The sequence below is a fragment of the Silurus aristotelis genome (assembly GCF_946808225.1).
Source record: "Silurus aristotelis genome assembly, chromosome: 19".
NCBI classification, from domain to species: domain Eukaryota; kingdom Metazoa; phylum Chordata; class Actinopteri; order Siluriformes; family Siluridae; genus Silurus; species Silurus aristotelis.
Window position 1 is genome coordinate 10,798,690 of NC_139592.1, and position 27,455 is coordinate 10,826,144.

The 27,455-nt window shown below is 39.0% G+C and overlaps 4 protein-coding genes and 1 long non-coding RNA gene across 13 annotated transcripts in view; 4 read left to right on the plus strand and 1 right to left on the minus strand.

The window, feature by feature from the left end:
* The first annotated feature begins 882 nt into the window (after positions 1 to 882).
* Positions 883 to 8,005, plus strand: b4galt3 (UDP-Gal:betaGlcNAc beta 1,4- galactosyltransferase, polypeptide 3). The gene is made up of 9 exons (XM_083570051.1): positions 883 to 1,250; positions 1,349 to 1,474; positions 1,685 to 1,757; positions 2,115 to 2,386; positions 2,472 to 2,707; positions 2,826 to 3,016; positions 3,095 to 3,217; positions 4,938 to 5,042; positions 5,471 to 8,005. The coding sequence occupies exons 4-9, from the start codon at positions 2,122 to 2,124 to the stop codon at positions 5,790 to 5,792; spliced, it is 1,242 nt and encodes a 413-aa protein (XP_083426177.1). The 5' UTR covers positions 883 to 1,250; positions 1,349 to 1,474; positions 1,685 to 1,757; positions 2,115 to 2,121; the 3' UTR covers positions 5,793 to 8,005.
* Positions 3,746 to 3,993, plus strand: LOC310741801. Its single transcript, XR_014538061.1, has 2 exons — positions 3,746 to 3,868; positions 3,922 to 3,993. It is a non-coding gene; the product is annotated as an uncharacterized lncRNA (long non-coding RNA).
* On the minus strand, positions 6,688 to 10,378 carry cfap126 (cilia and flagella associated protein 126). The gene is made up of 5 exons (XM_083570060.1): positions 10,089 to 10,378; positions 9,902 to 9,964; positions 9,427 to 9,498; positions 8,630 to 8,827; positions 6,688 to 8,534 (listed from the first exon to the last, which is right to left on the minus strand). Exons 1-5 carry the CDS (start codon positions 10,113 to 10,115, stop codon positions 8,301 to 8,303), a joined length of 594 nt encoding a protein of 197 aa, XP_083426186.1. The 5' UTR covers positions 10,116 to 10,378; the 3' UTR covers positions 6,688 to 8,300.
* Positions 10,379 to 10,521: 143 nt separating this feature from the next.
* On the plus strand, positions 10,522 to 19,652 carry ccnq (cyclin Q). 3 transcript variants are annotated; one of them, XM_083570056.1, is made up of 6 exons: positions 10,522 to 10,539; positions 11,123 to 11,262; positions 12,965 to 13,148; positions 13,837 to 13,969; positions 14,095 to 14,313; positions 17,039 to 17,244. In XM_083570056.1, the coding sequence occupies exons 2-6, from the start codon at positions 11,142 to 11,144 to the stop codon at positions 17,126 to 17,128; spliced, it is 747 nt and encodes a 248-aa protein (XP_083426182.1). In that variant the 5' UTR covers positions 10,522 to 10,539; positions 11,123 to 11,141; the 3' UTR covers positions 17,129 to 17,244. The 3 variants fall into 3 exon arrangements, with proteins under 3 accessions (XP_083426182.1, XP_083426183.1, XP_083426184.1); XM_083570057.1 differs by lacking the exon at positions 10,522 to 10,539 and adding an exon at positions 10,967 to 10,985; XM_083570058.1 differs by lacking the exon at positions 10,522 to 10,539 and having other exon boundaries at positions 10,993 to 11,262; positions 17,039 to 17,155; positions 17,203 to 19,652.
* Positions 19,653 to 25,195: 5,543 nt separating this feature from the next.
* The window catches only part of atp2b3b (ATPase plasma membrane Ca2+ transporting 3b), a 42,480-nt gene continuing 40,220 nt past the window's right edge, over positions 25,196 to 27,455 (plus strand). For all 7 annotated transcript variants that reach the window (XM_083570047.1, XM_083570049.1, XM_083570046.1 and 4 more), the window contains exon 1: positions 25,196 to 25,798. The gene's annotated coding sequence lies outside the window, so the exon portion shown is untranslated. The remainder of the gene's footprint in view (positions 25,799 to 27,455) is intronic.

Here is a 27,455-nt window from a genome sequence, read left to right on the forward strand (position 1 = left end):
CACCAAGTGCAATGCAAAGCATCGAATGCAGTGGTGTAAAGCACTTTGCCACTGGACTCAAGAGCAGGGGAGACATGTTCTCTGGAGTGACGAATCACGCTTCACTGTCTGGCAATCCGATGGACAAATCTGGGTTTGGAGGTTGCTAGGAGAATGGTAGTTGTCTGACTGCATTGTGCCAAGTGTAAAGATTGAAAGTTTCACTGAAGTCCAGTGAAAGAAACTCTTAATGCTTTAGCATACCAAGACATTTTGGACAATTTCATGCTTCCAACTTTGTGGGAACAGTTTGGGGACGGCCCTTTCCCGTTCCAACATGACTGCACACCAGTGCACAAAGCAAGGTCCTGATAGAACACCTTTGGGATTAATTAGAGCGGAGACTGCAATCCAGGCCTTCTTGTCCAACATTGGTGTCTGACTTTACAAATGCACTTCTGGAAGAATGGTCAAAAATTCCCACTAACACACTCCTAAACCTTGTGGAAAACCTTCACATTCGAGTTGAAGCTGTTCATATATTATATCACATCATAATAAACCCTATGGATAAAGAATCGGATGTTATTTGAGTTTGTTTGCATGTGAAGGCAGAGGAGCGAATACTTTTGGCAATATAGTGTATTTAACATGCTATGTACTGCATGGCTACTGATGAGGGGTCTTGACAGATTTAGGTTTTGCAGTGTTGCTATTTGTTTCTCTATGTTCTATGTGGACTACCTGGGATCCCTGTGAAATGGGTAGTACACAAGTGCTTGTATCTGGAGGCTCAATTAAATGTGTAATCTCTTAGAGCAGGGCCCAGTGCTCAACTCATATGATGAAAATAAAGTAGTAAAATTGTGTTCTTATATTTCACCACTGGGGTCGCCAAATCGCACCATCACACACCTGCTGCAAACGCATAGTGGAGCCTACTCGTGATGCCGCTCACGTTTCCACATCAAAGCTGTTTCTGATCAAGCCAGATGTGTGCGTTGAAGATGTACTCACGTGCATACATTAGATTGGAAAACAGTGACGTAATACAATGCAATTAACAATGCGCGTGTATGTGTTCAATTCACAAAACGCCTGCACTCCTCCAGTCCGGTGATGAGGAAACGCGAAACTGATTCACCTGCAAGCTTTTGAGCTGTGTCAGTTCAAGTGGAAAAAACATTACTGTAAGGCGATCGCCTTCTATCTGCTGCTGCTGCTGCTTTTTCTCGTGCATGCAACACCACTGACTGAGCTGTTGCTTCTTGGTGAGTAAGAATGAAGGCGCGTCACTGCGCTGGTGTCTCAACATGGCCGTCTGCACGCAGGACATAGACGCCTGATCAGCCACGCTTTCATTTGCTAGGATGTGTCGAATGGAGTCTGCGCGCATACGGCCTTGTTTTAGCCTCGACATGATAACCGATAAAATCACAACCTCCAGTGATTTGGTCTGAAGGCCGGTACAGGAGCCTCGGACTGGATTTGAAAGGTGAGCTCAGGAACATCATTTCCATTTTATATTAAAACACCAATCAGATTATTATAATTTTTTTTACATTAAATATTTACTTCTACTATTTATTACTATTCTGCTTTATTATTATGTAATGATGGTTTGTTGTTATTGATTGTTAGTATTATTTATTGATTGTAAGTTATTCTTAAAAACAAGTGTAAAATTCTCATTGTGATTGTACAGGGTGTACAATGGTTAGTTGTGTACCAGAGGAAGAGGAGGCTGAGCACTCTGCTTAATGTGGATGAGCACACAGGTAATGGGTCATTCCTTACTACTACTGTCATCTGTTATCATTCATGCTTTATACACCATGGTATTTTCTTTTTTTACACTTTACAATTAACAAAAAATGTACCTTCCTTATATATTAGCACAGTGCTCGGTGCATATCAGAAATTATTTTATCAGCGTGAACAATATTCTTTTTCCCCTAACTTTTTTCTTAAATCTATTTTGTCCCTTCCTAGCTCCCTTTGTTAAAGAGATGTCTTTAACATCTCCTTTACCACCCACCCTTCTCATGCTCATGACCTGACTAGGCTTTCTCCGTCAGTGCACGTCTCCTTCTACCTTTTTTGTCTGTACCTAATCACTACTTTTTTGTGCTCAGTGCCGTGATGCTGTGCTGTGGCCGAGCTCTGGACTCTCCTTGCACTCTAGCTCTGTTGGTGGGCTTCCAGTTTGCATTTGTGCTCTATTTCTCCTTGGGAGGCTTTCGTGGGCTTGTCTCTGTGCTGGTGCACTCCTCAGAACCCGAGTTTGACTACTCTCGACCGCATGATGTCTACACCAATCTTAGCCAGCTCAGTGCCCTGCTGCCCCCTCATCCCAGCGGAGCACCACAGCAGGTCAGGGGCTGCTTGCTGCCATCACCACTGCTTGGTGAGTCCCTGTTTTTACAGACATCAGAATGGTTCAGGTTGTGCAGTTAATGGATTTAATAGTTCTTTCTGTTGCTTTGTGTTAGTGGGTCCTGTGTCTGTGCGCCTGTCCTCCCCTCTATCCCTGGAGGAGATAAAAGAGAAGAACCCTCTGGTGACCCCAGGAGGCCATTATCATCCTCCTGACTGTGAACCGAGGCACCACACAGCTATCGTGGTCCCCTACCGGAACAGGCAGAGCCACCTACGGACTCTTCTGTACCATCTGCACCCATTTCTTCAGAGGCAGCAGATACACTATGGCATCTACATTGTACACCAGGTATCTTCATTACATTCACATTTACTGTGAATCTATAATGTCTTCGAGAAATGAAAACCTTTGGTAACTGTTTAGTGAGATCTCTCTACAAGGTCCCATGCTTCTTTTTTTTTATCAGTCAGGAAACTCAACATTTAACCGTGCAAAACTTCTGAATGTGGGAGTGCGGGAAGCTTTGAAGGAGGTGGACTGGGGTTGCATCTTCCTTCATGATGTAGATTTGCTTCCAGAAAATGATCACAACACCTACACTTGCCACCCACAGTACCCCACTCACCTCTCTGTGGCCATGGACAAGTTCAGATACAGGTAGCACCATTTAGACAGCTTGCCAGAGGACATCAGCACCAGTAAGAGAATGCTATAAAAAGTGTTTCTCCCCTGTAGGCTTCCATACCCTCAGTACTTTGGAGGAGTGTCTGCTGTCACTCCAGACCAGTTCCTCAAGATGAATGGTTTCCCAAATCAGTATTGGGGCTGGGGAGGGGAGGATGATGACATTGCTGCTCGGTGAGGACCAAGAATTATGAGCATGCAGTCACCAGCCATATGCAAAATGCATCTTGTGAAACAAGCGTGAATGTGCTGCATGTTGTGTCTGTCTTTTACCTCTTTTTCTGCATTCTGCTCTCACTGACCCTCATATTACCATGCCCTCTTCTACTGCATCTCTTCACACCTCCATGATCACTCCTGTATAGCCACTCGAAGGGTCAGTAAGTACATGCATGTATGACTAGCACTGATGTTCCAGGCTTCAACTTTTGCTTTTTCCTACCACTGAATGTAGAATGGAGTGGGTTTTAACTATTTTGGTGTTGAATGGAATGTATTCAAAAATTGAAGCTTTGGATATTAAGGTTTGTTTTTAGTTTTTGGAAGTGAAATTTTCTTGAATTTGGTGCTGCAAATTTTGCTTATTTTTTCCATTATTACACACTTTATTAGGAACACCATACTGATACTGGGCAGGACCTGACCTTGCTCTCAAAACAACCTTGATTCATTCTTGCAGGAATTTTACTTATTTTACTATTTTATTAAAAAATACCTGTTTGGGATGCTAGTGCATGTTGTTTTTTTAACCAGGTTGAGACAACCAACCATTAAAAGATACATTAAAGCTATAAAATGATGCAAATGGCCATGCAGTGGCAGGCAGTTCCTTATACCCTTAACCACCACCAGAGCCTAAACAGTTGACATAAGAAAAGATTAATGGTTTTGTGCATTCTTGATGATGGTGCTAAATTCTGCCTCAAATATCTGCATACTGTGGTGAAAAACCCCAATTATCAGACCATAGTTTATGAATCTTTAGTTTAGAGTGAGCTTGTTTTTGCTGTCATTTCTGATTCCTGTTCAGAAAGGATTTTTCAACATCTTGTATATGCAGAAGACACAATGATATAGTGAATGGTTATTTGGATTACTGAAACCTTCCTGTCAGCTTTATACTGTGGCAATTCTCCTCGAAATGCTTATAGAACTATCACTAGGTTATAATTATTATTTTTTTATTCTAGACAAACAAGATGGAATTTAGATTATTCCTATTCGATTACATTCGGAAATCGAATAAGAATCTCTGAAATACCGAAACCGTGAAGGTCAACAAGATCACATTTTTGCCCATTCTGCTGTTTCATGTAAACATTAACAAAAGTTCCAGGCTTTAATTCACATGAATTGTTGCTCCCACATGAAAGCCTATTTGGATAACTGAATGAAACGGCAGATATCTAGGTGTTCCTAATAAAGTAGTAGTGTGTCTAAAATATCGAGCGGTATGGATCTGCTCTAAAGCCCTGATAGTATCTAGCTTGCTAGTGTATAGATGCTTATTTTTGGTAATGATATTGGACCCAGATCACTCTGAAAGAATATAGAGGCAAGTAAACCTTTTGCTTTGGTCTTGATTTTAGAGTTAATGAATACAAATAAATCCCAAATACCCACAGAAAAAAAAAAAATAATTTGTCCTCTAATGACATAAAATAGCAACCATTTATTAGTTACATGGCTTTGTGGCATAGGTTTGGGTAGGTTTTGATAGTCTCTTCATTCTTGTTTATCCTGTTTTAAGCTACAATTTCTCCACACATAAAAACTTTGCTTTAGCTCTATTTGTTTTTATTACCACATCCTTCATTTCATGACATAATTTCTTCTTCAGTCCACTTGCTTCTGCATTGGTGCTTTTGTACTTATTTATGATCTGTCTTCTCAGAGTTCGTCTATCTGGGATGAAGATTGTGCGCCCTCCTGTGGTTGTGGGTCATTATAAGATGATTAAGCATAAGGGAGACAAGGGTAATGAGCAGAACCCCAGAAGGTAATCATGCATTTAACACAGAGCTGTGTATCTAGCCGTGGATGATCTGGAAACAAAAAATGTGTGTGGTTTTGACTTTTACACAAGTGCAGCAGGTGCTTATTGTATATGTGAAACTCAAGAGGTTCATTAGCATGGGCGTGAATTCATGTTCAGATTGTTTAAAGCATAGAGTGCTTTATATTAACTTTTTTATTCTTGCTGGAATTCCAAACACTTTGGGAAACAGAACTCACTAAGATTTTAGCAAGAACTACAGTAATAGTTATAAGTGGTTGGGGTTTCTTCGGTCCTGCACACACCTCTACATGGACATGTTTCTACCGATCATGTATCTTGATTAGATTCAAATATCACGGTGCTATTTGTTTCTGCTTTTCAAGTGCTTCTCATAATGTCCTCATCTCTCTTCTTTTATTTATTCTCAGGTTTGACTTGTTAAAGCACACCAGGTTAAATTGGAGATCAGATGGACTCAACTCTCTCACGTATGAGCTCCTGTCCAAAGAGTTAGAGCCGCTATACACCAACCTGAGTGTCAACATTGGGGAAGATCCTCACCCCCAACTCAAAAAGTCTGCACTCCCTAAAAATGATTCATATTCTGCAGCAAGACCCAAAGAAAATGAGAAGGGAACACTGGGAAGACAGTCCACTCAAGCTGCCAAATTAAAGGACGGTCACTTAAGAGTAACCAACTGGAGTTCAGGCGTTAGTCAGAAAGCTGGCGTGAATCAGGAAATTGTTTGATGATCCATAAGTCCATAAAGCATCGGCACTAGAAGCGGATTTGTGCTGCACTTTTTTCGTATCCTCTTTAATATCATTGATTTTTGCACTGAGGTGAGCTTGTGGTAAGTCGAATTATTGCACTGAATGTCTTAATTGGCATGGTGTCATTTGCACAGACCTTTGTTTGAAGCATTACCTGACGATCTCCTTGCCACGGAACTCATCTGATCGTGAACCGAGCTAAGCATTCATGAGAACTACGTGCTCATGTGTAATTGTGCTGTAGCGACATTTGCACCAGTGCTAGTCCTGTGTGCGTATCCAGCCAGCCTGCGTCTAACTGCTAAATATTCACACCAACGTGTGGGTTTTGTCTCTATGTGCCTTTTCTCACTCTAGAACCAGTTTCTGTCAGCATTTTATTACACATGTTCTTAATCACAAAAGACAAGCATATTAGTGCACACTTGTGAAACAGAGTAATAGGCTACTAAATGCTCTGAGTTGCTGCTGCTCTTATTTCTGGTCACCACGCAACTTTGATCTTGTGCTTGAGCAGATTTGTTAACACTGTGTACTATTTTTTGGTCTTGCTAGGAAAATGTGCATCTTATGTTTGAACAGGTTTGTATTTGTTTTAGACCTTGCTTATCTAAAAGTACTTTTCTTTGCTGTCCTAATGACACTTTTTTTCCATTTGAATTACTCTAGGATTATCCGTTATTGCCAGGTGTCTCTCTTAGTTAGGCAATCATAGGGATAAGGTTAAACAGCTGTCAAATCAGTCATTTAACAAATTCCTGTCTTTAAAATCTTTTTATTAATTTTTTTTTTTTTACATTTCTCATAACAATCGTGAGTTAGATTTTTAAAGATATTTAATAGATTTGTTAAAGTATCACAGTTATCACAGTTTGGTGCATCAATTTATTGCAGTTCTCATAGAAAGTGTTGAAGCATTATAATTATTGCTATAATCTTTGTACGTAAGCTATAGTTATTCTATAAAAATGGCCAAGCAAACACAAAAAGATAGTTTTAAAAATATCATTACATGCATACAAGGACAGGATTTCAAATATTGAATCTATTGAATGTATTTATTTCTAACTCTACCAGTGCTGTAAGATGATGTTTTAATTGTGTCCTCTCCTCATATAGCACTTTTTCTATTTTTCTTGTATCAGGCAATATCAGAACGTGGTTATTTGAATGTACTTCATTCCAACTATTTTGGTAATGTTCCCTCTGTCTCTCTTCATTTGAAACTGCCATATTGATTTCTATTTGGCAGGATTTAAATATAAAGTAATGTAACAAAGACCTGCATAAACTTGCATAATTTAATAATTGCATTAACATTTTTATTTTTTTTTTTGTAATTACACCTTTATTAGAGTAAAGCTAATTAGGCACTTTGACTTTACAGCATAGGTATTTAAAGACGAATGTGAAAAAAAGCTAATAATTATTTATCACCACAATCTATTAAACAGTTGATCTATTTAAACGATATTACCGATATTATCTTAATCTTTGTGTATAAATGTGTACACACAGCTTGGCTTGTAAGCATGTGTCCCGAAAACCTATTTCTTTATATTGTATTCGCAAGACACTAATATATTTAATACAGTAGTTTTGTATGAAATGTAGAGTACTAGGTAGAAGATACTGGAAAAGCTTAGAATATCATAGTCTGAATTAATTTCACTGTTGCTTAAAGTTGTAGTCATTATTATATTCGTAATTTAAAGAGTTTGGTTTATTTTTTTATTCAATCTGTATCTGAGTCCACTCCATCTGGAACAATGTTAAATTCTGTCTACATCTTCACAAAAGCAACCTCAATAATAGTTTATTGAATGTCCAGAAGCAGCCAAGATTTAATCAGACTCACTGCTGCTTTAGAGTAAAATACAGGTGTTCAAATACAGAGCACATTATAATAGTGTAAATCAACAGTTTGATTGTACTCTAATCAGGAGATTGCTGGATTGAAGTTTTGAAATGATCCTTGAGTACTGCTACTTAGAAGAACTTTCAGCACATATGTTCTGATAGGTTATTATAGCTACTTACATCACGGGCTTCTGGGCATTGAAGCGTTTTACCGATGACTAGTGAAATTAGTTGATGCTCTGAGGGACTACAGGTGTGCTAATGCTTCTTGTAATACATTTCCATTCACCATATTAATTATATAGATAAATAAATTATGCTAAAATGACTGACTCTGGCAATGATTATAATAGTCGTAAGCTATTACAGGTCTGGAATTTATACAGGTGACAACAAACATGCACATATGCACATTTGATTATGCAGAATGTGACTGCCTATATAAAATCAGATTTACACCAGTAACCTTTTACACTTTTTGCACTAAAATGTTTGCACTGTTAAACTTCAAAAGACTCCAGCAAAGACTGGAGATCCGAAATTTCCTCTAAGTCATCATACTATCATTAAACTGGTTTGTTGCTATTTTTTTAATACAGGGCTGCTCTTGGCTGCTGTACTGAACTAATATTGGCTAGCTTGTGTTAGTGGTCTAGACTCAGCCTGGCTTTCAGGAGAGGCTGGTTGAGACTCGGCATGGCTTTGCTGAGTAGCTGCTCTAAACTGATCTTGGCTTTGCGGAGTTGTTGGTCTAAACTGAGCTTCACTGGCCTGTGATCTGGTCCTTTCCAGTTCCGGTCCATCTGAGGCAAGAGTTCTTTCAAAAATTTCCTCATTCTGACCATCAACACTAGTGCCCTAAAAAAAAAAAAAAAAAAAAGCATGATTTTTCCGTTTAATATTCAATTTCACACTGGCAACAGGTGTATAACTTAACGGTGAAAGATATTTACTTCACACTGTGGTGTCCTGTTGTGTCCACTGGTTTTATTTAATTTGCCTGTGGCTGATGGAACCAGGCACTGCACCTTCCCCCAAGTGCTGAGACGCTGCTGGCCCTCCTGTGAGCGTGCTGTAGGGTTAATGTGAACTGGTGGAATATATCTTGGTAAGTCCCATGTCCCCTGGAATGAGGTCCTAGGACATCCACGCTGACCAAAAAAAACCCACATTTAATAGAAACAAGAGTGTATACAAGCTGAAAGGATAAACATTTTGTTGCAAAAAAAAATAATAATAATCAAATGTGATCATATTTATTTATGCATTCATCTTCAGTAACTGCTTTATATTACTAAGGGTCAAAGGAAAAACCTGCCATAAAAATGAAGTACACCCTGGATGGGATGCCAGTCCTCATTCTCAAACTCACTCTAGCCTAGGGCAAATTTGGGGAAGCCAAATGTTTTTTTTTAAGGGGAGGGAAGAAATAAGAAAATCTAGAGATACCCTACATGGGCACAGGGAGAACAAACAACTCTCCACACAGATTGTAACCTGAGTTTGTGCTTAAACCCTGGAGCTATGAAGCAGCAGTGATAATACTATAGTACAGAATAATGTGTGAGATCATCAGTTTTATTCCTGGAAGGCCAGGATTCAGCACAGACTGATGGGTTCCTGGTAATTAAAGTCAATTAAATCAGGTATTTAAGCAGAGAAATCAGAAAACTGTCAAAGCCCTCCAGCAGTAGAACTAATATCCTCTCTTCTACGTGGTGTGTTTATTTAATTAAAGTATATTTCAAACCTTCACACCAGGAAGCAGGTGTCCTCGGTCTGTAGCTATAAATACAGTGTGGCCCTCTGCTGGTGATGGTGTCTAGAATAAAACCACAACATATTTCAGACAGAAAAAGCAGATAAATATGCAAATGTATGTACAGCATGTAATACATAGATGTACAGCAAATAAATATAAGGGCTCTGAGCAGTGTAAACATGTGAAGGATGTAGCGAGCAAGTACACTAATAATATATATGAGCATGTATATGAAGTTATATTAGTGCAGGATGTGTGTAGAGAATGTGAAATATATAAATTATTACAATATGGAATATGTGCATTTTATGTACAACTGTACAAGGCCATACACAGTGTATATACAGATGATATACATATATAAGGATAGGGGGACATACTTATATATTGAGATATATAAATAAAAAGAAGCATTTAAATTTTTATTTGAAGTTATGCAATTTATCCATGTAAGTGAACGCACTTTTTTGTACTGTTTTGGTACCGTCCAGTTCTGGAGGTTTTTCGCACTGAAAGCGCTTTCATACTGCCATGCAAGAAAAATACAATAAAAAAAGTTAGACGTTAAAAAAAAAAAAAAATAAGCAAAATTACCTTCATAAAGATATATTTAATCATCACCATATTATATTTATAAAAAATTTTACTACCTGATTTGCGGAATAATTCGACGACATCTCTGATCGCGCCGACGGCCTGCCGTCTCTTAGCAACGAGACTAACACACAGCAACCAATCAAATCGTTCGATACTGGCGGGTTCTAATAAACTTTTTTGTTTTGTTTGGATATTCAACAACAGACCAATTGAGTAACAATTGGATTAAAAAAAACAATAGTTAAGAACAGTAAATAATCTAATTGTATTGATTTTTTTTATTTTTATCTCTCTCTAACGTATCTTTAAAAAATTCAACACTCCTTACAGCAGATGGCGCTATACACAAACCAACTCGCACATGCAAGAATTCTTATTTTAACCGAATAAGAAAACGGTTGACGTCGTGCTGTCTTGACTTGTGTTGCCAGATACGCAGTTATTTTGTATTAAAAATTTTTTTTACCGCAATAGGGAATTTTGCGAAATTGTATCACTAAAATTGTGAGTACAGCAAAAGGCACAGGCTACACGTGTATCTGCTGTTTTAAAATGAGTGACAAAAATGTAATTGCTGTCACAAAAATATTGATTTTAATATACTTTCATTATATTAATGTTCATAATTTGCGCCTGATAACCGATTTATATATTGTCATACTTATTCTAATATGATACTGTATATAATTATTAAATTTTAGTGAAGAAATAGGGGAATGTTTGTTTTTTAATACTTCTTCGATACATGTGAACTTACGTAATATATAAGTGCTTGTGATGCTGTAGAAAATGTGGGTGTTCTTTATTAACACAGACCTGGCAACCCAGTCTTTTTCTTTAAACCCCATACGTAAGGGAGTATTTCTTATCTCATACTATTAGTAACACAAGTAAAATAAGAATCCGGGATTTACATAGTTTTTTGTGTGGATTTTTTATTTATTTTTTTGGTTAAAGTTGATCGCATATATCACCCCATTTAAAGAATTTCACGACGTCTGATTTCAGTCCAGCGAGCTGCATACGGAGCTCCATACAGATGAATGATGTAGTTTGTGATTGAAACGTGGTCTTTTCTCCTGGATAGATCCTGTCTCCAGTCAACCATGCAGGCGTCACGCTTTGCACGCGTGTCTGGGAGCATGGAGCATAATATCACAGCTGCGGGAGACTCGAGTCATGAAACCAAAACACACTTCCGAGTCTGTCGTTTCATCATCAAGACGGGTATCTGAATTAGCTTTTCGAAATTCAGATCATTAACGTGCCAAGAACAAAGTACAATTTCGATTTCTTTTATACCACGGCGATTTCCACCCGTTACACTGTATATTGATGTTTATCCGTTTATAGTTACATGTTCTGGATCCACAAGTGGGTTGTGAGATGGAGGAGAAAGAAAAATTCTAGAGTAAATTAGATGAAGTACCTAGGAATGAAAGTGGTGATTGGGGCAGAATTTAATGGGCATGTAGGTAAGGGGGAACAGAGGTGATGAGGAGGTGATGTTCTTAAGGAGAGGAATATGGAAGGGTAGATGGTGGTAGATTTTGCTAAAAGGATGAAAATGGCAGTGGTGAACACTTATTTTTAGAAGAAGGAGGAGCATTGGGTGACGTATAAGAGTGGAGAAAGGTGCACACTGGTGGACTATATTCTATGTAGGAGATGCAAACTGAAGGAGATTGGAGACTGTATCATCGGATGATGGTCTGTAGGATGGTTTTGGAGGTGAATAAGAAGAGGAGGAGAGTGAGGGCTGAAAGAAGAATAGGATGGTGGAAACAGAAGGAGGAAGACTCTAGTGTAAGGTTCAGGGAAGAGGTCAGACAGGTTGGACTGCTTCAAGGATCGGCTCTGAGCCCTTTCCTGTTTGCAGTGGTGATGGACAGGTTGGTCAGACAGGAGTTTCCGTGGACTATTATGTTTGCGGATGATATTGTGATTTGTGGTGAGAGTAGGGAGCAGGTTGAGAAGAGCCTGGAGAGGTGGAGGTATGCGCTGGAGAGAAGGGGAATTAAAGTCAGTAGGAGTAAGACAGAGTACATGTGTGTGAATGAGAGGGAGGGCAGTGGAGGGGTGCGGTTGCAGGGAGAAAAGGTGGAGGATTTCAGGTACCTGGGGTCAACAGTGCAAAGTAATGGAGAGTGTGTTAGAGAAGTGAAGAAAAGTGTGCAGGCAGGGTGGAGTGGGGGGAGAAGAGTGATAGCAGGAGTGATTTGTGATTGAAGGCTATCTGCAAGAGTGAAAGGGAAAGTTCACTGTGAGACTGGGGAGACCTGTGATGTTGTATAGTTTAGCGACAGTGCCATTGAGTAAAAGACAGGAGGTGGAGCTGGAGGTAGCAGAGCTGAAGATGTTGAGATTTTCATTGAGAGTGACGAGGATGGACAGGATTAGAAATGAGTTTATTAGAGGAACAGAGCCTGTAGGATGTTTTGGAGACATGGTGAGGGAGGTGTGATTGAGATGGTTTGGACAAGTGCAAAGAAGGCACGGGGTATATCAGTAGAAGAATGCTGAGGATGGAGCCGCCAGGAAGGAGGAAAAGAGGAAGGCCAAAGAGGAGGTTTATGGATGTGGTGAGGGAAGACATGCAGGTAGTTCTTTTGAAAGAGGCAGATATAGATGACACAAGTCTCTTTTTTGTAATCTTTTGTTTGAAATAAAATAAAACAGAGTGCCATAGATAAAAACAGTCTTGAAGACTTTCCCTTTGGTGGAAAACTTACTGATTGTTCAGAGCATTGACACCCAGACTCCTTCCATCAATGTTAAATTAAATGTGCCTTAACAAAATTACATTTTTCTTTGGTAAATACCAACATGGATTTTTTTTATTTTATTATTCTTGTTAGGTAATGTGAAGGGGTAGGGGGGAAAACAAAAATGTTTGCTCTATATTATAAACTTTTGTTGTTGGTTGCAGGAGTCAAGTTGGGAATGCGGTCTGTTCCTGTAGCCACAGCGTGTTCACTCTACCACAAGTTCTTTCAGACTGCTAGTTTACAGGTCTACGAGCCATACTTAGTAGCCATGTCCTGCATATACCTTGCGGGCAAAGTTGAAGAACAGCATCTTAGGACAAGGGACATCATCAACGTCTGTCACAGGTATATGCAAATCCTGGGCAAGAGGTAAAATCTCATCCCAGGGACAGCTATTGCACCAGCATATAAGAGGGCACCATGCACACACACATTATTCATATTTAGAGAAATTTCATTTCAAGTATACTTGTCTGTTTGTTTGGTGGAAGAAACTCATTCAAACATAGCAGAACTTTAATGAAAACATTAGCAATGGGAGGAAAAATGTGGTAATGCATGCTTACTCCTATTTAGCTGTTAGCACATATATCCTACATTATTAGTAGATTACTTTAGAAAAAAAACATACACCAAAGGAATAACATATTGTTTGAATTTGATTTCCTGAGGCTCAGAGATATTCGTTAATTTAGATTTTCACTTCGGTTACTATACTTGACCACCATTTAGATCTTCACAAGGTCTACATCTTAGGGTCTGATGGCTGATATATTTTATGTGAAGCCACCAAGTCTTTTCTAGCTGGGTAATTTTGGCTGTGCCCCTATGGCCATAACCTGTGCCCCAGTTAGTTTAGTCTAATTCTGTGTTTTGTGTTACTTTTTGTTAATTTGTGTTGTCTTTAGGTAGCACCTTGGTCCTGGGGTGTCTGTGTTTTGTTTCACTGTGTACTGTACGTGGTTGAAATGAAATCATGGCACTTGCATCCAAGAAACTTCCATGTATCCGTTTACATTTATGCCTCCTGTAGATATTTTCACCCAGGAAGTGATCCATTGGAATTGAATGAGAAGTTCTGGGAGCTGCGAGATAGTGTAGTACAATGTGAACTCCTCATTCTCAGACAGCTCAACTTCCATGTGTCATTCGAGCATCCTCATAAGGTAATGCATTTCACTGAAAATGTTGCTACATTATTTTTTCTCCAAGAATGACTGATATTTCTCCAAACAATTTTAAAGTGACTCATACTTTTTTTTATATTAATTAAGTACAAATCTGCTTCCAGTATCTTCTTCACTACCTACTCTCTGTGAGGAGTTTGATGAACCGTCATGCTTGGTCTCGGACACCTATTGCTGAAACAGCATGGGCCCTGCTTAAAGACAGTTACCATGGGCCGGTATGTGTGTGGCATCAGCCTCAGCACCTCGCACTTACAGCACTCTACCTCGCTCTTCACACTTATGGAGTCCAGGTGCCTACAGGAGAAAAGGAATGGTGGCAGGTGAGGGCAATCAACAGTTCTACAGGTTTGGGATTTAATGACACAGTGGGGCAGATGGCATCTACAGTCAACTGCTCTAACTAACCTTTACCACAGAATGGAAAAGCTGTAATAGTTTAATAAAAGTCAACATTGTGCTTGCTTGCCCATTTCACTTTGGTGTTGGCCAGTTGCAATTAAGTTTCGGCAGAAAAATTCACATTTGTTCGCAACACACAATGCTAAATAACCGGGATAAAACAAAGATGTCAAAGTAGTTTACAACTGATAAACGATAGTGCAGTATAAAAATTTGTTTTTACAGCAACCGTTGTAAAATCCCATAAGAAATTAATTCCCCAAATGTATCTCAAAGAGATTGTTTCTTTCTTAAAAAAGACTTTTAATTAAGTGTTGTGAAATTTATACATTTGTTTGGTTACTATGACCTAGAAGGATTACATGGATTATGATTATATAGTATTTTTCCATAGGCCTGTGTAACACCATGTTAAATAGACGTTAGATCATGATGTCATTTTGTAATGTAATAATCCACATTGTTCCACAAAACTTTCATTTCTTACACCTCCATCTACAGGTAAAGTAGTTCAATACCTTGTGCACACATGCCATATCTTTTATCCTTAGAACTGTACAACTGGGTACATACTGAGTGTGTGTACGTAATTACCAGTTATACTGCAGTAATTTCAAAATTGCTTTTTCTGTGTCTGCCTCAGTGCATGCATTTCCAGTCTCTAATGAGATATCTACTTCCCAATGCTTTCTGAGAACTGGAACATCATATGCAAGTGAAATTATGCTTATGTGTTTTACTCAACAGTGTGGGCCAATTTGCTCAAAACTGATTGGTCAGAAGGTGTATATTTTTGTATTATGTTCAGATAACGGACATTGTAGTTCCAGCTGTGAGAAGAAATATGGGTTAAAAGTAATGTGCTTGTACTCATCTGTTTATTGTTTTGATTACAACAGCACTGCTCATAAGATTAATGATGATTTTACTTGAATTCATAAACATTAACAAATTATTTAATTTAATCACTGATGTGGTGAATTTTTGTTCGTTTGCAGTAATTTATTTAACACTTATGGAAGAAGTCTCAGTTGTAAGCACTCCCAGTCTTGGGTTACACTTTCTGTGTACTCTGTTTTCTCTGTGAAATGTGTGAGCGAAAAAGTCAATGAGGGAGCAATCAGACAGACAGACAGACAGAAAGGGTGAGAGAGAAATACAGGGAGAGACTGGTGTGTGAATAACTGTTTATTGATGGTATTTATAGTTAAAATGTAGGTGAGAACAGAAACTAAATTGGTTCTCAGATGTTGCAAAACATTAAAATTTTCAAATCCACAATGCTATTCATTAATAAAGGTAACATTCTAATCACTGACAGAGCACTGTCGATGACACACTCCAGACATTGTGTGTGTGTGTGTGTGTGTGTGTGTGTGTGTGTGTGTGTGTGTGTGTGTGTGTGTGTGTGTGTGTGTGTGTGCGTGCCATGCATTGAAGTTCTCTTTTCCTGCAGACTTTTACACAAGTCTCCTTTCTAAATGCCTGCATGTCTGCCTGGATCTGTACTGCCCCAGATACTACGGAGCAAGACACATAGCATTTTATCATACCTAGCAGTATAAAATTGGAAATGTGTATTTTTAGCTAAGTGTGTATACAGTATATATAAGTATTATATAAGTATTAACTGTGTCACATTAAAATTATCAATAGGAGAAGCTCTTGAAAAAACCTATTTTATTGTAACTCCTTTCAAATTAATGATGGAAAGTTATGGTCTAAGTCTAGACCAGTGGTTCTTAACCTTGTTGGAGGTACTGACCCCCACGTTTTATATGCGCATCCACCGAACCCTTCTTAATCAGGGCGTGTCATCACGAATCATATGAGTAGGGTGTATGTCTTGACCTCCGCCGAATCGCTGAGACTGACTCACCGAACCCCTGGGGTTCGATCGAACCCAGGTTAAGAACCACTGGTCTAGATTATAGCATAAAATGTTTTAGAAAAGAATATGTAGATGGGTAATTAATGTAGGAATATAGTATATTCAACTTAAACTTCATGTTCCATCAGATTGCAGGTTTTCTATCTTCTATCTTTGTCTTTATCTTTTTCTATCTTTGTCATTCAGTATAGCATATTTATTAAAGCAAGGAGTTCTTCAGTGTTTTAGAAACATGTATATTCCCTCATTGTCCTTTTTTTTGGATGACGGTGCATGACGGTGCACTTATTAATGAACCATTCATGTGGCAGCAGCATAATGCATAAAAAAACAGGTCACATACTGCAGTTAATGTTCACATCAAAGGTGCCAAAAACAAAGAATAGCCAATAAATGGTAATTCTTCCAGCATTGATGAGAGAGTTAGGACTGGCTGTAGTTGACAGGAAGGCTAACTCAAATAAGCATACTTTATACCTGTGGCCAGCAGGGAAACATCTCAGTATTTACAACATATGGCTTTTCCCCCATATTCCTCCAGTCCAATTTTTGATTTTCTTTTTATCTTTCACTATTCCTGGTTAATTTCAGAGACTGTTTTATCGAATTCCCAGGAGATCAGCAGTTCACACCAGAATCAACAACCATCCATGCTCTGAAGTCACCTAATTCTGTGTGTTTTTGTATTTTGCTGTTTTAACAGTGTAGATCTTGTAAATCCATAGTATATAATTGCTTTTTTTGTCTAATTTTAGGTTCTGTGTGAAGACATTACCAAAGCCCAGATTGAGGCCATAATAACTGAACTGCTGCAGCTCTATGACATGGAAGCCAAATGCACCTGAGAGGGAAGAGAATGTGAAACAAACTCTGTAAAGACTTTTTATCCTTCAAGAACATCTTCAACCTCTGAGACCAGAGACAGTCTGGATCATGGACCAAATTACAGAAATGTATAGATTATATTCCCCCCCCCCCCCCTTTTTTTTTTTTTTTTGTGTGTGATCTGAAATTATACAGCTGTATTTTTTTCACAGCTAAGGAAATTGTCAAACGTCCAATGCCCACACTAATGTGAAGTACTGTAGGGTAATGAGGACTGAGTGTGTGAGACACCAGGTGACAGTCAGAAAAACAGGCTTTAGCCACGGCACATCAGTTTTCAAGCTCATGCCCTACTTTAATTTTTTCTTCTCTTGTTCCAGTTTCTCTGGGAAGAGAAGATGGAATTCAAGAAAAAGAGGAAAGTGTGTATGTTTTGTTTGTGTGTAGGGGCATTAAAGAAGAAATCTCAAATGCCAGACTATACTCAGAACTATCTTTTACTGGAGGCAAAGCAGCTAAATATCAGATGCTAATTTATAAACTTTGTCCTTTAGAACATATTCCTAAATTTCCATGAAGTTTAATTACAGTATATTATGCAGTACAGTGCATTTTTTCTGTATAAGACAGTTTTATTTACTCAACTGTTGCATTTTTCTGTTATAAAAGTGGAAATGTCAATATTTGTAATAACTTTAAATAAGAGCTTTAATGTATTATCGGTTTACTACAGCATGCACAAGCTTGCTTGTCCCACATCAGGGGAAAAATAAATGAAGCACAAGTAAAGCGGGGTGGAAAGTTAACATGAATGAACCCTACATTTTAGCATGTATTATCATTCTTAAAGCTGTTAAAGCTTTATAGAGAAAATGAAACCCTTATTCTCTTAATAACTCTACACTACTTTAACATGTTAAATTGCAGGGGATAATAAATGTATATTACGTTTTATTACATTCTGAAATTATAATCAATCCAAATCGGACTTTTATTGTATTAAATCACTTTTGGTAGTACATAAAAACAAACATTTTCCATCTTTCTGCAAGCGGGCCCTGATGCTAGACGTTATGAATTATGAAGAGGGTACATGTGCAGACGGAATCTCTTCCATAAATAAAACATTAGCATGGCTCTTGCTATGGCATAAAGTGCTTGGAATAGGAAGGATGGGATTGATTGAGACTATACCCCCAGCACTTTTCCTGTTCTGCCTTCCTTCCTTAAGTCCTCCATTTTCTGCCAAATAATCACTATCCTCTGTTGTTGTCCATATTGTATGCCGGCAAACACAAACATTCCTCCTTGTAGCTGTATCTGATACATGCTTCTTATTGTCTCCTGGGGTGTCTTTTTCTCCATAACTTTTTCCTGACTGTATCTTGCTCTCACTCTCTGTCTTACAGTTTAAATCCTTCCAAAAACTAAAAATCTAAATCTTTTTCATTTAACCTTTAAAACTCTCTAGTCCCACTTCTTTTATTCTTTATTTGTTATAAATAACGACACTTTGAACATATTAAAAATTATTTCAAACATGTGGCTATACTATCAACACACAAGATTAATAAGAAGTGTCCACTTTTCCAGAGTATGTTCACTGGAACAAAGTGTGCTAAATTGAGGAAAGAGAATCATTGTGCATACAGCAGTAAGGTCAAAGCATTGTTTTTCAGGCACAATGTGTCATTCACTCACACACAGCCAGTCTATCATCATGACAGGTGTAACATGCACAGTGATGGGAAGGAGGGAATTGATATGTAATGTGTGCCAGTGAGGCACAGATTGTCTGCTCAGGCTTCAGTGGAGGCCTTCTAAAACCTTCACTGCCTGCTGAGCTAATGCGCAGCTGCTCCCCAAGGAAGTGGCATCTCCATTCCAAGCCTTTAAGTCTGAATTATAAATACCCAACTCAGCAGAAATTTTGCTCCACCACACCTTACAAATGTGTCTGAAGAAGGGTTGTGGTAGAAAATTGCATATGTGTATGCAGAGCAAAAACTGTCACTACTGAATAGCACATTAATTAAAAATGCAGTGATGGTATGTATAGAGCAGTTCCAATGGGCAACATTTTAGAAGAAAATAACATTTTTTTTTTGGCCTTTTGTGTATTTGTGCTCTGATCCATTTAAGGTAACTTGCACAAGAGCTTCATAAGTGTGTGGCGTTGTACAGTGGTAAACAGTTTCTACAAGACACTCTTAAGCAGACGTCTTCTTGGCTCGAAAGCCCTCCTGCATTCATTTTCTTTTGGCTGCTCCCGTTAGGGGTCGCCACAGCGGATCATCCGTCTTCATACTACTCTGTTCTCTACATCTGCCTCTTTCAAACCGACTACCTGCATGTCTTCCCTCACCACATCCATTAACCTCTTCCTTTGCCTTTCTCTTTTCCTCCTTCCTGGCAGCATTTTCTTACCAATATACCCCATGTCCCTCCTCTGCACATGTACAAACCTTCTCACTCCTTTTAATTTGTCTCCAAAATGTCCTACATGTGTGATCCCTCTAATAAACTCGTTCCTAATCCTGCCCATCCTCATCTCTTTCAATGAAAATCTCGGAATCTTTAACTCTGCCACCTCCAGCTTTCCCATGTCTCTAAACCATACAACACTGCAGGCCTCACCACAGTCCTAAAAACTTTCCCTTTCACTCTTACAGATACCCTTCTGTCGACAATCACCCCTTCACTCTTCTCCACCCACTCCACCTTGCCTGCACTCTTTCTTCACTTCTCTAACACACTTTCCATTACTTTGCACTGTTAAAAACTCAACTGCCATCTCTCCTAAACATCTCTATGGTCTAATCGACTTTCCACTCCTCATACTCTTGATAGCTGCTCTCACTTCCTGCTTACTAATCCTATTCACTTCCTGCTTCACCATCTCCACATCATCCAACCTTCTTTCTCTCTCATTTTCCTCATTCATCAGCCGAGGCAAGATCTCACCTCGTGGGGTCTCAATTATCCTAAGGAAGGTGAGAAATCAGCCCAGAACTACACGGGAGGAGCTGGTCAATGACCTGAAAAGAGCTGGGACCACCGTTTCCAAGGTTACTGTTGGTAATACACTAAGACGTCATGGTTTGAAATCATGCATGGCACAGAAGGTTCCCCTGCTTAAACCAGCACATGTCCAGGCACGTCTTAAGTTTGCCAATGACCATTTGGATGATCCAGAGGAGTCATGGGAGAAATTCATGTGGTCAGATGAGACCAAAATAGAACTTTTGGGTCATAATTCCACTAAACGTGTTTGGAGGAAGAAGAATGATGAGTACCATCCCAAGAACACCATCCCTACTGTGAAGCATGGGGGTGGTAGCATCATGCTTTGGGGGTGTTTTTCTGCACATGGGACAGGGCGACTGCACTGTATTAAGGAGAGAATGACCGGGGCCATGTATTGCGAGATTTTGGGGAACAACCTCCTTCCCTCAGTTAGAGCATTGAAGATGGGTCGAGGCTGGGTCTTCCAACATGACAATGGCCCGAAGCACACAGCCAGGATAACCAAGGAGTGGCTCTGTAAGAAGCATATCAAGGTTCTGGCGTGGCCTAGCCAGTCTCCAGACCTAAACCCAATAAAGAATCTTTGGAGGGAGCTCAAACTCCGTGTTTCTCAGTGACAGGCCAGAAACCTGACTGATCTAGAGAAGATCTGTGTGGAGGAGTGGGCCAAAATCCCTCCTGCAGTGTGTGCAAACCTGGTGAAAAACTACAGGAAACATTTGACCTCTGTAATTGCAAACAAAGGCTACTGTACCAAATATTAACATTGACTTTCTCAGGTGTTCAAATACTTATTTGTATCATACAAATAAATAGTTAAAAAATCATCCATTGTGATTTCTGGATTTTTCTTTTTAGATTATGGCTCTCACAGTGGACATGAACCTACGATGACAATTTTAGACCTCTCCATGATTTCTAAGTGGGAGAACTTGCAAAATAGCAGGGTGTTCAAATACTTATTTTCCTCACTCTATATATATATATATATATATATATATATATATATATATATATATATATATATATATATATATATATATATATATATATAAAAAATGTTTTCCCCCGAATATCTTTGTGGAACAATTATTATCACCTCCATGAGTTCATATAAGTAAAATATATTTGAAGTATATTCCTACTGATACTTAAAAAAAAATTTGTAGACCTGGGTGACTAGGAACAGGACATTAATAAATGAGGACTTCCTGTTTCACAGGGATATAAATATGAGGTAACACATAGATCAGATTCCTTTAGTCATTCATCACAAAAGGTAAGATGCCTGCCACGAAGTGGTTTGTTCAGATGATTGAAGAGGAAGAAGCCACTGGGTGTGAAGTCGGGGTAGTAGAGGGGATAAGGCAGAATGTCATACCCCAAATCGCCTGCAAATTTTACCGTTTTAACAGGGTGATTACCGAGGTGAAACTTTTCCTGAAGAGCCAAAAAGAAGGCTGCTTCAAAGATGGTCTCCACCAGCTCATCCATCGTTTGGAAAAGTGTGTTGCAATAAGAAAAGCATCGCCAGTGTATGTGCAAAACCAAGGAAGGTTGCGATGTCCTAAAAGCCCGACACTGGCCATGCTGGCTTAATCATTCCTCTTGTACAGGGCTGCTTTGATAGAGTAAGGCTATGCAGGGATGATTAGCATAATTCTGGCAGGTTGGATTGAGCCCCACATGCCTGACATCAAGCACAAACTTTGTCAAAGAGTCACCCAGATGCCCCATCTTCAGTAAACTGTTATGAAGCTTCTTTATCAAGCTAAGTAATACTTATAGCTTTGTCAACACATCTATATTTGGGGCTTTGGGACAGTATATCTTACATTGTATTTTATCTGGGTAAACCACATGCCGTGTATAAACAGTAGGCATATGCTCATTGTCACCCTGTGTAGTTTTAAACTGAGTGTGGTGACTCAGATGGTATGTCATCATCAGAATAAGTGGCTACTAAAATATAAACAGGGCAATTCTGAGGAATTGGAGCCTCTAAGATCTCAGCTCCTGTATCAGTCTCTATCAGCAGAGCCATGTCTGATGCCAAGTTGTAAATTTGTCTAGAGACCAACTTAGACTGCTTTTCTGGGCCTCTTGTAGGACTTATTGTTTGTCACTGGGCCTAGGCGTTTGCAAACAACATGCTGCTTGGACTAATGAGTTTGGGCTACATCTCTGTGCCAGGATTCAAATGTTCCAGCTGTACATGTGTTTACTGGGATTGCAGTATCAAGTGCAGGAGTCATCTGAGTCAAACACAGTGCTTATGAGATAGTAACAGTGGGGACAGGTTCCATTGAGGAAAAACGTCCAAAGTACAAATTGAAAAATGCAAATAGAACAGTAGATCATGCAAGGAATAAAATAATTAAATGCTAATGGATGCTATGACTCTCAGTAGTGTTTTAAAATACTACTCATAATATAAGAACAAGCTCATTAAATTAGAATTAGGAAATAAGAGGAGGGTATGAACAGCTGTACAGGATACCTGTAACTCCAATAATAGTCACGTACATGCATGCAGACAAGAAAAAAACACTGTGTAATATTGTTATTATTGTTTGTTTCGATTGGCTTTTGGGAGCTTCAAATCAGCAATCATAATAAAAACAATATATTTATTCATATGATTCAGCAGTAATTGACTTTACTAACCCATGGGGAGTGCAAATATAGAAATATGAACTATTTGATTACATTTTTATATAGTGCATTTAGCAATGGACTGACAATTAACATGTTTAAGCACTACATTTAACATTTTAGTTAAGTACACTTTCTTCTTTAAATTTTAAATGAAGTTTGTGTTGTCTGCATAGCATATAAGTCAGGTATTAACATTACTAACATTAAAATCTCAGCGCTGATTTCTTTAGCACAATCTTTTGATAAAACAATTACTATTATATTAATATATTCTACATCTATATATCATATGGATATAATGTATATACACAAAATATTACTTTTGTACAATTGTTCATATAATCTACATATCTCGCCTTTCTCTCTCTCTCTCTCTCTCTCTCTCTCTCTCTCTCTCTCTCTCTCTCTCTCTCTCTCTCTCTCTCTCTCTCTCTTTCTCTGTTTTTAATACGCTAATCAACATAGGCATATACACATACAGCATGGATGCTTTATGCAAATTTATGTTTATTATGAAACCATACTCAGCATAGAGCATAAATACAAAATATTCTCACAAATGTAAAAAAAAAAAAAAAAGGTAAGTTTTAAATTACGTAAGTCATCAGGACACCAAACTGATTTTTTGCTTTGTTTCCACATGGACGGATTTAATTGCCAGATGTGTGCATCATGGCAGATATTGGTGCTTGATTTGACTTGGTGCATCAGTAAAAAGAATGTTTATATCTGAGTAAAGAAAGGTCAGCGTAAATAAATGTGTTGCGTTGAACGTTTTAATTTTGCCTCTTTAATATTTATTTATTAATATTTGTAAAGAAAAAAGGTTAAACGGAAATGCAAGCTGCATTGCTCGCATGTTAATAAAATAAGTGACGTTAAAATTAATTTGTGTTACGTGCTTACACACATCCGGCTTCCATTTTCTCTATATTTTCTTTCTCCTATAAATCAGTGGGTATGTATATCTACAGTTGGTAATAAAAATATACCGTACACATACCATTATAAAATAAACAAAAATGTGTTTTTTTTTATATAAAGACATAAATAATAATAAAAAAATTCAGACTTGGTACATCTTTAAGGCCACATAGTGTGACATAGTAACTGTATGTAACATGTAATTTAAAGAACTATACATGTTTTGTGTAAGATAACTTTATTCATTGTCTCCTTCACCTTTTTCAGTCGCATGGTAGGTGCACATTCCAGTGTGACTGGTATTTGTTACTTTTGGTGTCTTTGGGGAGAAAAACTTGTCCAAGTTTGTTGGACTAGTAGCCGACACTTTGTTTGTAAAGGATTGCATAAGTTTTCTTTTGTTTGTTTTGTTTTGTACTTTGTTTTTTCCCCCTTCTCTTTGGAACATGTTGGATGATACCTGTTCCACTGTCTGGTGCATGCCCTGAGAAGAAAAATTTAAATACCTCTCAAGAGGAGAGAGTTTTGTACTAATTTTGCTGCCTACTTTGTCACTATCAGGTAACACCATATCCAACTAACAGAAATCCAAAGATAATTTTTAAGGGAATATTTTAAATACAATAAACTACCAGAGCTTGAGTGCATAAGTCTAAACACCCCCTTCCAAATAATTTTTTGTGGAAGCATCGTAAGCATTTATATAAGTCTTTATTAACTACACACATCTAGACTTTTGGAATGTTATCCCACTCTTTCTTGCAAAAAAGTTAAAGTTCCAAATTGTTAATTTTGTGAGAGGATGGCCTGTGCAGGGCTCCTTTTTGGTCATTCCATAGATTCTCCATGAGATTAAATTCTAGAAAATGGGTTGGCTATTACCTTTTAGAATTATGGCCAAAAGGTTCAACATTTGACTCATCAGACCATAACACATATTCCCTCATGGTTTTGACATAGTTCAGCCAGGCGTGCATATTCTTCTTTGTAAGAAACGGCTTCCATTCTGCACAGTCCACACTTGTGCAGAATATACAGTAGGAGATGGTAGTCACATGCAATGAGTGACCAGTACCTGCCAGAAATTCTTGTAGTTCCTTTAATGTTGCCGTTGGCCTCTTGGTAGCGTTCCTGATAAGTTTTCTCCTTTTTGAGTTTTGGAGGGTTGTCCTGATCTTTGTCTCTGTAGTGCCACATTTTCTACACTAATTAATGATGTATTTGAGTTGTTTCATGGAACATTCAATGACTGATATTATTTTGCATTACTTTCCTAATTGGACCATCCATCCATCAATCCATACATCTATCCATCCTCACCAGGGAGAAGAGGAAACGAGGGAAAAGAGGCGTGCTCTACTCGCTGATGTCATCTTACTGTCTGAAAGCGGAGTGGGTGTGGTTTGAGGAATGGTGTGTGGGCTGGGCTAGAAAGAGAGAGAGAGAGAGAGAGAGAGAGAGAGAGAGAGAGAGAGAGAGAGAGAGAGAGAGAGAGAGAGAGAAAGTGAGAGATTAAGAGGAGAGAGAGAGAGAGAGAGAGAGAGAGAGAGAGAGAGAGAGAGAGAGAGAGAGAGAGAGAGAGAAAGTAAGAGAAGTAGAGCGCCCCCCTCTCTTTTCCCGCCCTCTCCATCCGCGCGCATAGCAGCAGCCCGCGTGGATGCTGCGTCTGGGGTCCTCAGCGCGCAGCTCAGTGAGGGGGGGCTCTCATCCCATCGCATCCAAATCCCAAATATCACTTCTTTTCATTTACACTTTCAAGAAGATCAACGGCGTATATTTCTATCACCGGTAAACAAGCAGCCTGTGGCTGGTCGGTACATGGTGTTCGGCGCAAGCATCCTAACGTGATGTCTTCATCATCCTTCGTGTTTTCCTCTGCGGAACCTCAGCCTAACCAGGCAACGACTGCACTATTTTAGGATCCAAAATTGGCATCAAGAGTAAAATCCCAGAAAGAAACAGTCTGGTTTAAAAGGAGCGCGCGGCATTTCATTCGCCGTCGATTCGTATATTTTCTTGGTTTTATTCCGGGGCAGAATTCGGGAATCCAAACCGCGTCGATGTCCTTGGAACATGGCCTGGTGAGTCGAAGCGTTCGGTATTTACACCAGTCAAGAAGGTGTCGAATTGTCTCTTTAGATCCTGAACTATTTTATCATCAAAAGTCGATTCGTATGTCTTTACCTCAACATTTTCCTTTTATAGATCTGCCGATTTAACCAAAAAAAATAATTATGGTCACCTTTTCCAAGGAATCAGCCACAGCTGCCAAGCTCGTAAAACTGCTGCATTGAAGCTCTGCACGCAAAAAAAACACCACTCTGTCAAATGTGGTGCATCATTAATGATTATTATTCGGCAAAGACAAATAAAAACACATTGGTGTTTGTCCTTCTAAACAGATGTCATGTTGTTCCAGGGCTAACTGTTAGCAGTGAATATTCTCATTAATAGACTGTAATTGTATTTCATCTCTGCATGGTTGTGTAATGCCATGTTTACAGGGATGCGCTTCTTCAGAGCCCGGCTCTAGGCACAGAGATGTCCTGTCACCTGCGTGTGCACGTCTTTGCTTTTGTGTGGCTTTTATGCGGATTAAGGGGAATGAGATGGAGGCAGGGGGAGGAGATGCGAGCGGAACCGGTACTCACACACCGGTAACCTTGCGGAGGGGGCACTGCGCCTGTGCCGGACGCTCCTGGCGCGCGAGCACACATGTACACACACTGTCACACACACACACACACACACACACACACACACACACACACACACACACACACACACACACACACACACACACACACACACACACACTCGGGTCCGTCGCTCAATTCTCTCGCATCATGCGGCTCAACATGACCAATTTATTTCACAGCTTTGTGTTTTGCTGGTCGAAGAAGAAGAAAAAGCGACGTGTGCCGGAGTGCTTTTTATTTATTTATTTATTTATTTATTTATTTATTTATTTATTTATTTATTTATTTATTTATTTATTTATTTACATAAATAGCGAGGAAGAGCTCGCGCTCTGAAGGTGACCAGTAGAGGTCATTTTATTATTTTCGAAAAGCACTGCGTCGCAACGACGAGGTGAAACCATGCGCGCGCGTGTCCTCGGTGTCAGTGACGACAGATCCGCCGCATTCACTTCAGCCGTCCCGGAGCGCGCGCGCGCCTCGCTTCGCTTTCGTTTTGCCGGAGAGCGCGAGGACTTTTTTTTTTCGTCTTTTTTGTCTCCCTCTCTCAATCACTGCAAGATGTGTGTGCGCGCGCGTATTTGCATGTGCGCGTGTATGAGTGTGTGTTCACGCCAGGCGGGGCGGGGTGGTGCTTGAGCCGTTTGGGCGACTGCATATCGAGTCCATATGCGAAGTCCGTTACTTGGCTCTGATTGGTCATTTATGTCTGATCGTCAGGTGTTAATCCTGTTGCTATTGGTTTACATCGCTTCTGATGGATTTAGCAGGCTGTTAGGTGGGGTGTCGGAGATTTCGAGCATCTAATTATTATTAATGCTTCAAAAACAGGCATTCATATAAATTGATTGAATTCTCAAATACAAACTGTAAAGCGGTCTGCAACCATGTGTGCAAAATTATGTAACCTATATTGGCACTCTATTAATGCATTAGAAGAAAATAAAAGATTTATTTAAATAGTCCATATATTGAAAAATCATCAACGCTGTCAAGGACAGCTCTGTAGCCCACATTGCTTTCCTTTTAGAAAAGGTTG

What these genes read in the sequence shown, in the direction of transcription:
- b4galt3 (XM_083570051.1), top strand. Translation starts at nt 2,122, where the DNA reads ATGCTGTGCTGTGGCCGAGCTCTGGACTCTCCTTGCACTCTAGCTCTG. An exon ending in GCTGCCATCACCACTGCTTG is followed by an intron (nt 2,387 to 2,471) that starts GTGAGTCCCTGT and finishes GCTTTGTGTTAG; the next exon opens with TGGGTCCTGTGTCTGTGCGC. An exon ending in GATGATGACATTGCTGCTCG is followed by an intron (nt 3,218 to 4,937) that starts GTGAGGACCAAG and finishes CTGTCTTCTCAG; the next exon opens with AGTTCGTCTATCTGGGATGA.
- cfap126 (XM_083570060.1), bottom strand. Translation starts at nt 10,115, where the DNA reads ATGTCGTCGAATTATTCCGCAAATCAG. An exon ending in CGAATTATTCCGCAAATCAG is followed by an intron (nt 9,965 to 10,088) that starts GTAGTAAAATTT and finishes CTTGCATGGCAG; the next exon opens with TATGAAAGCGCTTTCAGTGC. An exon ending in TACCAAAACAGTACAAAAAA is followed by an intron (nt 9,499 to 9,901) that starts GTGCGTTCACTT and finishes GTTTTATTCTAG; the next exon opens with ACACCATCACCAGCAGAGGG.
- ccnq (XM_083570056.1), top strand. Translation starts at nt 11,142, where the DNA reads ATGCAGGCGTCACGCTTTGCACGCGTGTCTGGGAGCATGGAGCATAAT. An exon ending in CATTCGAGCATCCTCATAAG is followed by an intron (nt 13,970 to 14,094) that starts GTAATGCATTTC and finishes ATCTGCTTCCAG; the next exon opens with TATCTTCTTCACTACCTACT. An exon ending in GAGAAAAGGAATGGTGGCAG is followed by an intron (nt 14,314 to 17,038) that starts GTGAGGGCAATC and finishes GTCTAATTTTAG; the next exon opens with GTTCTGTGTGAAGACATTAC.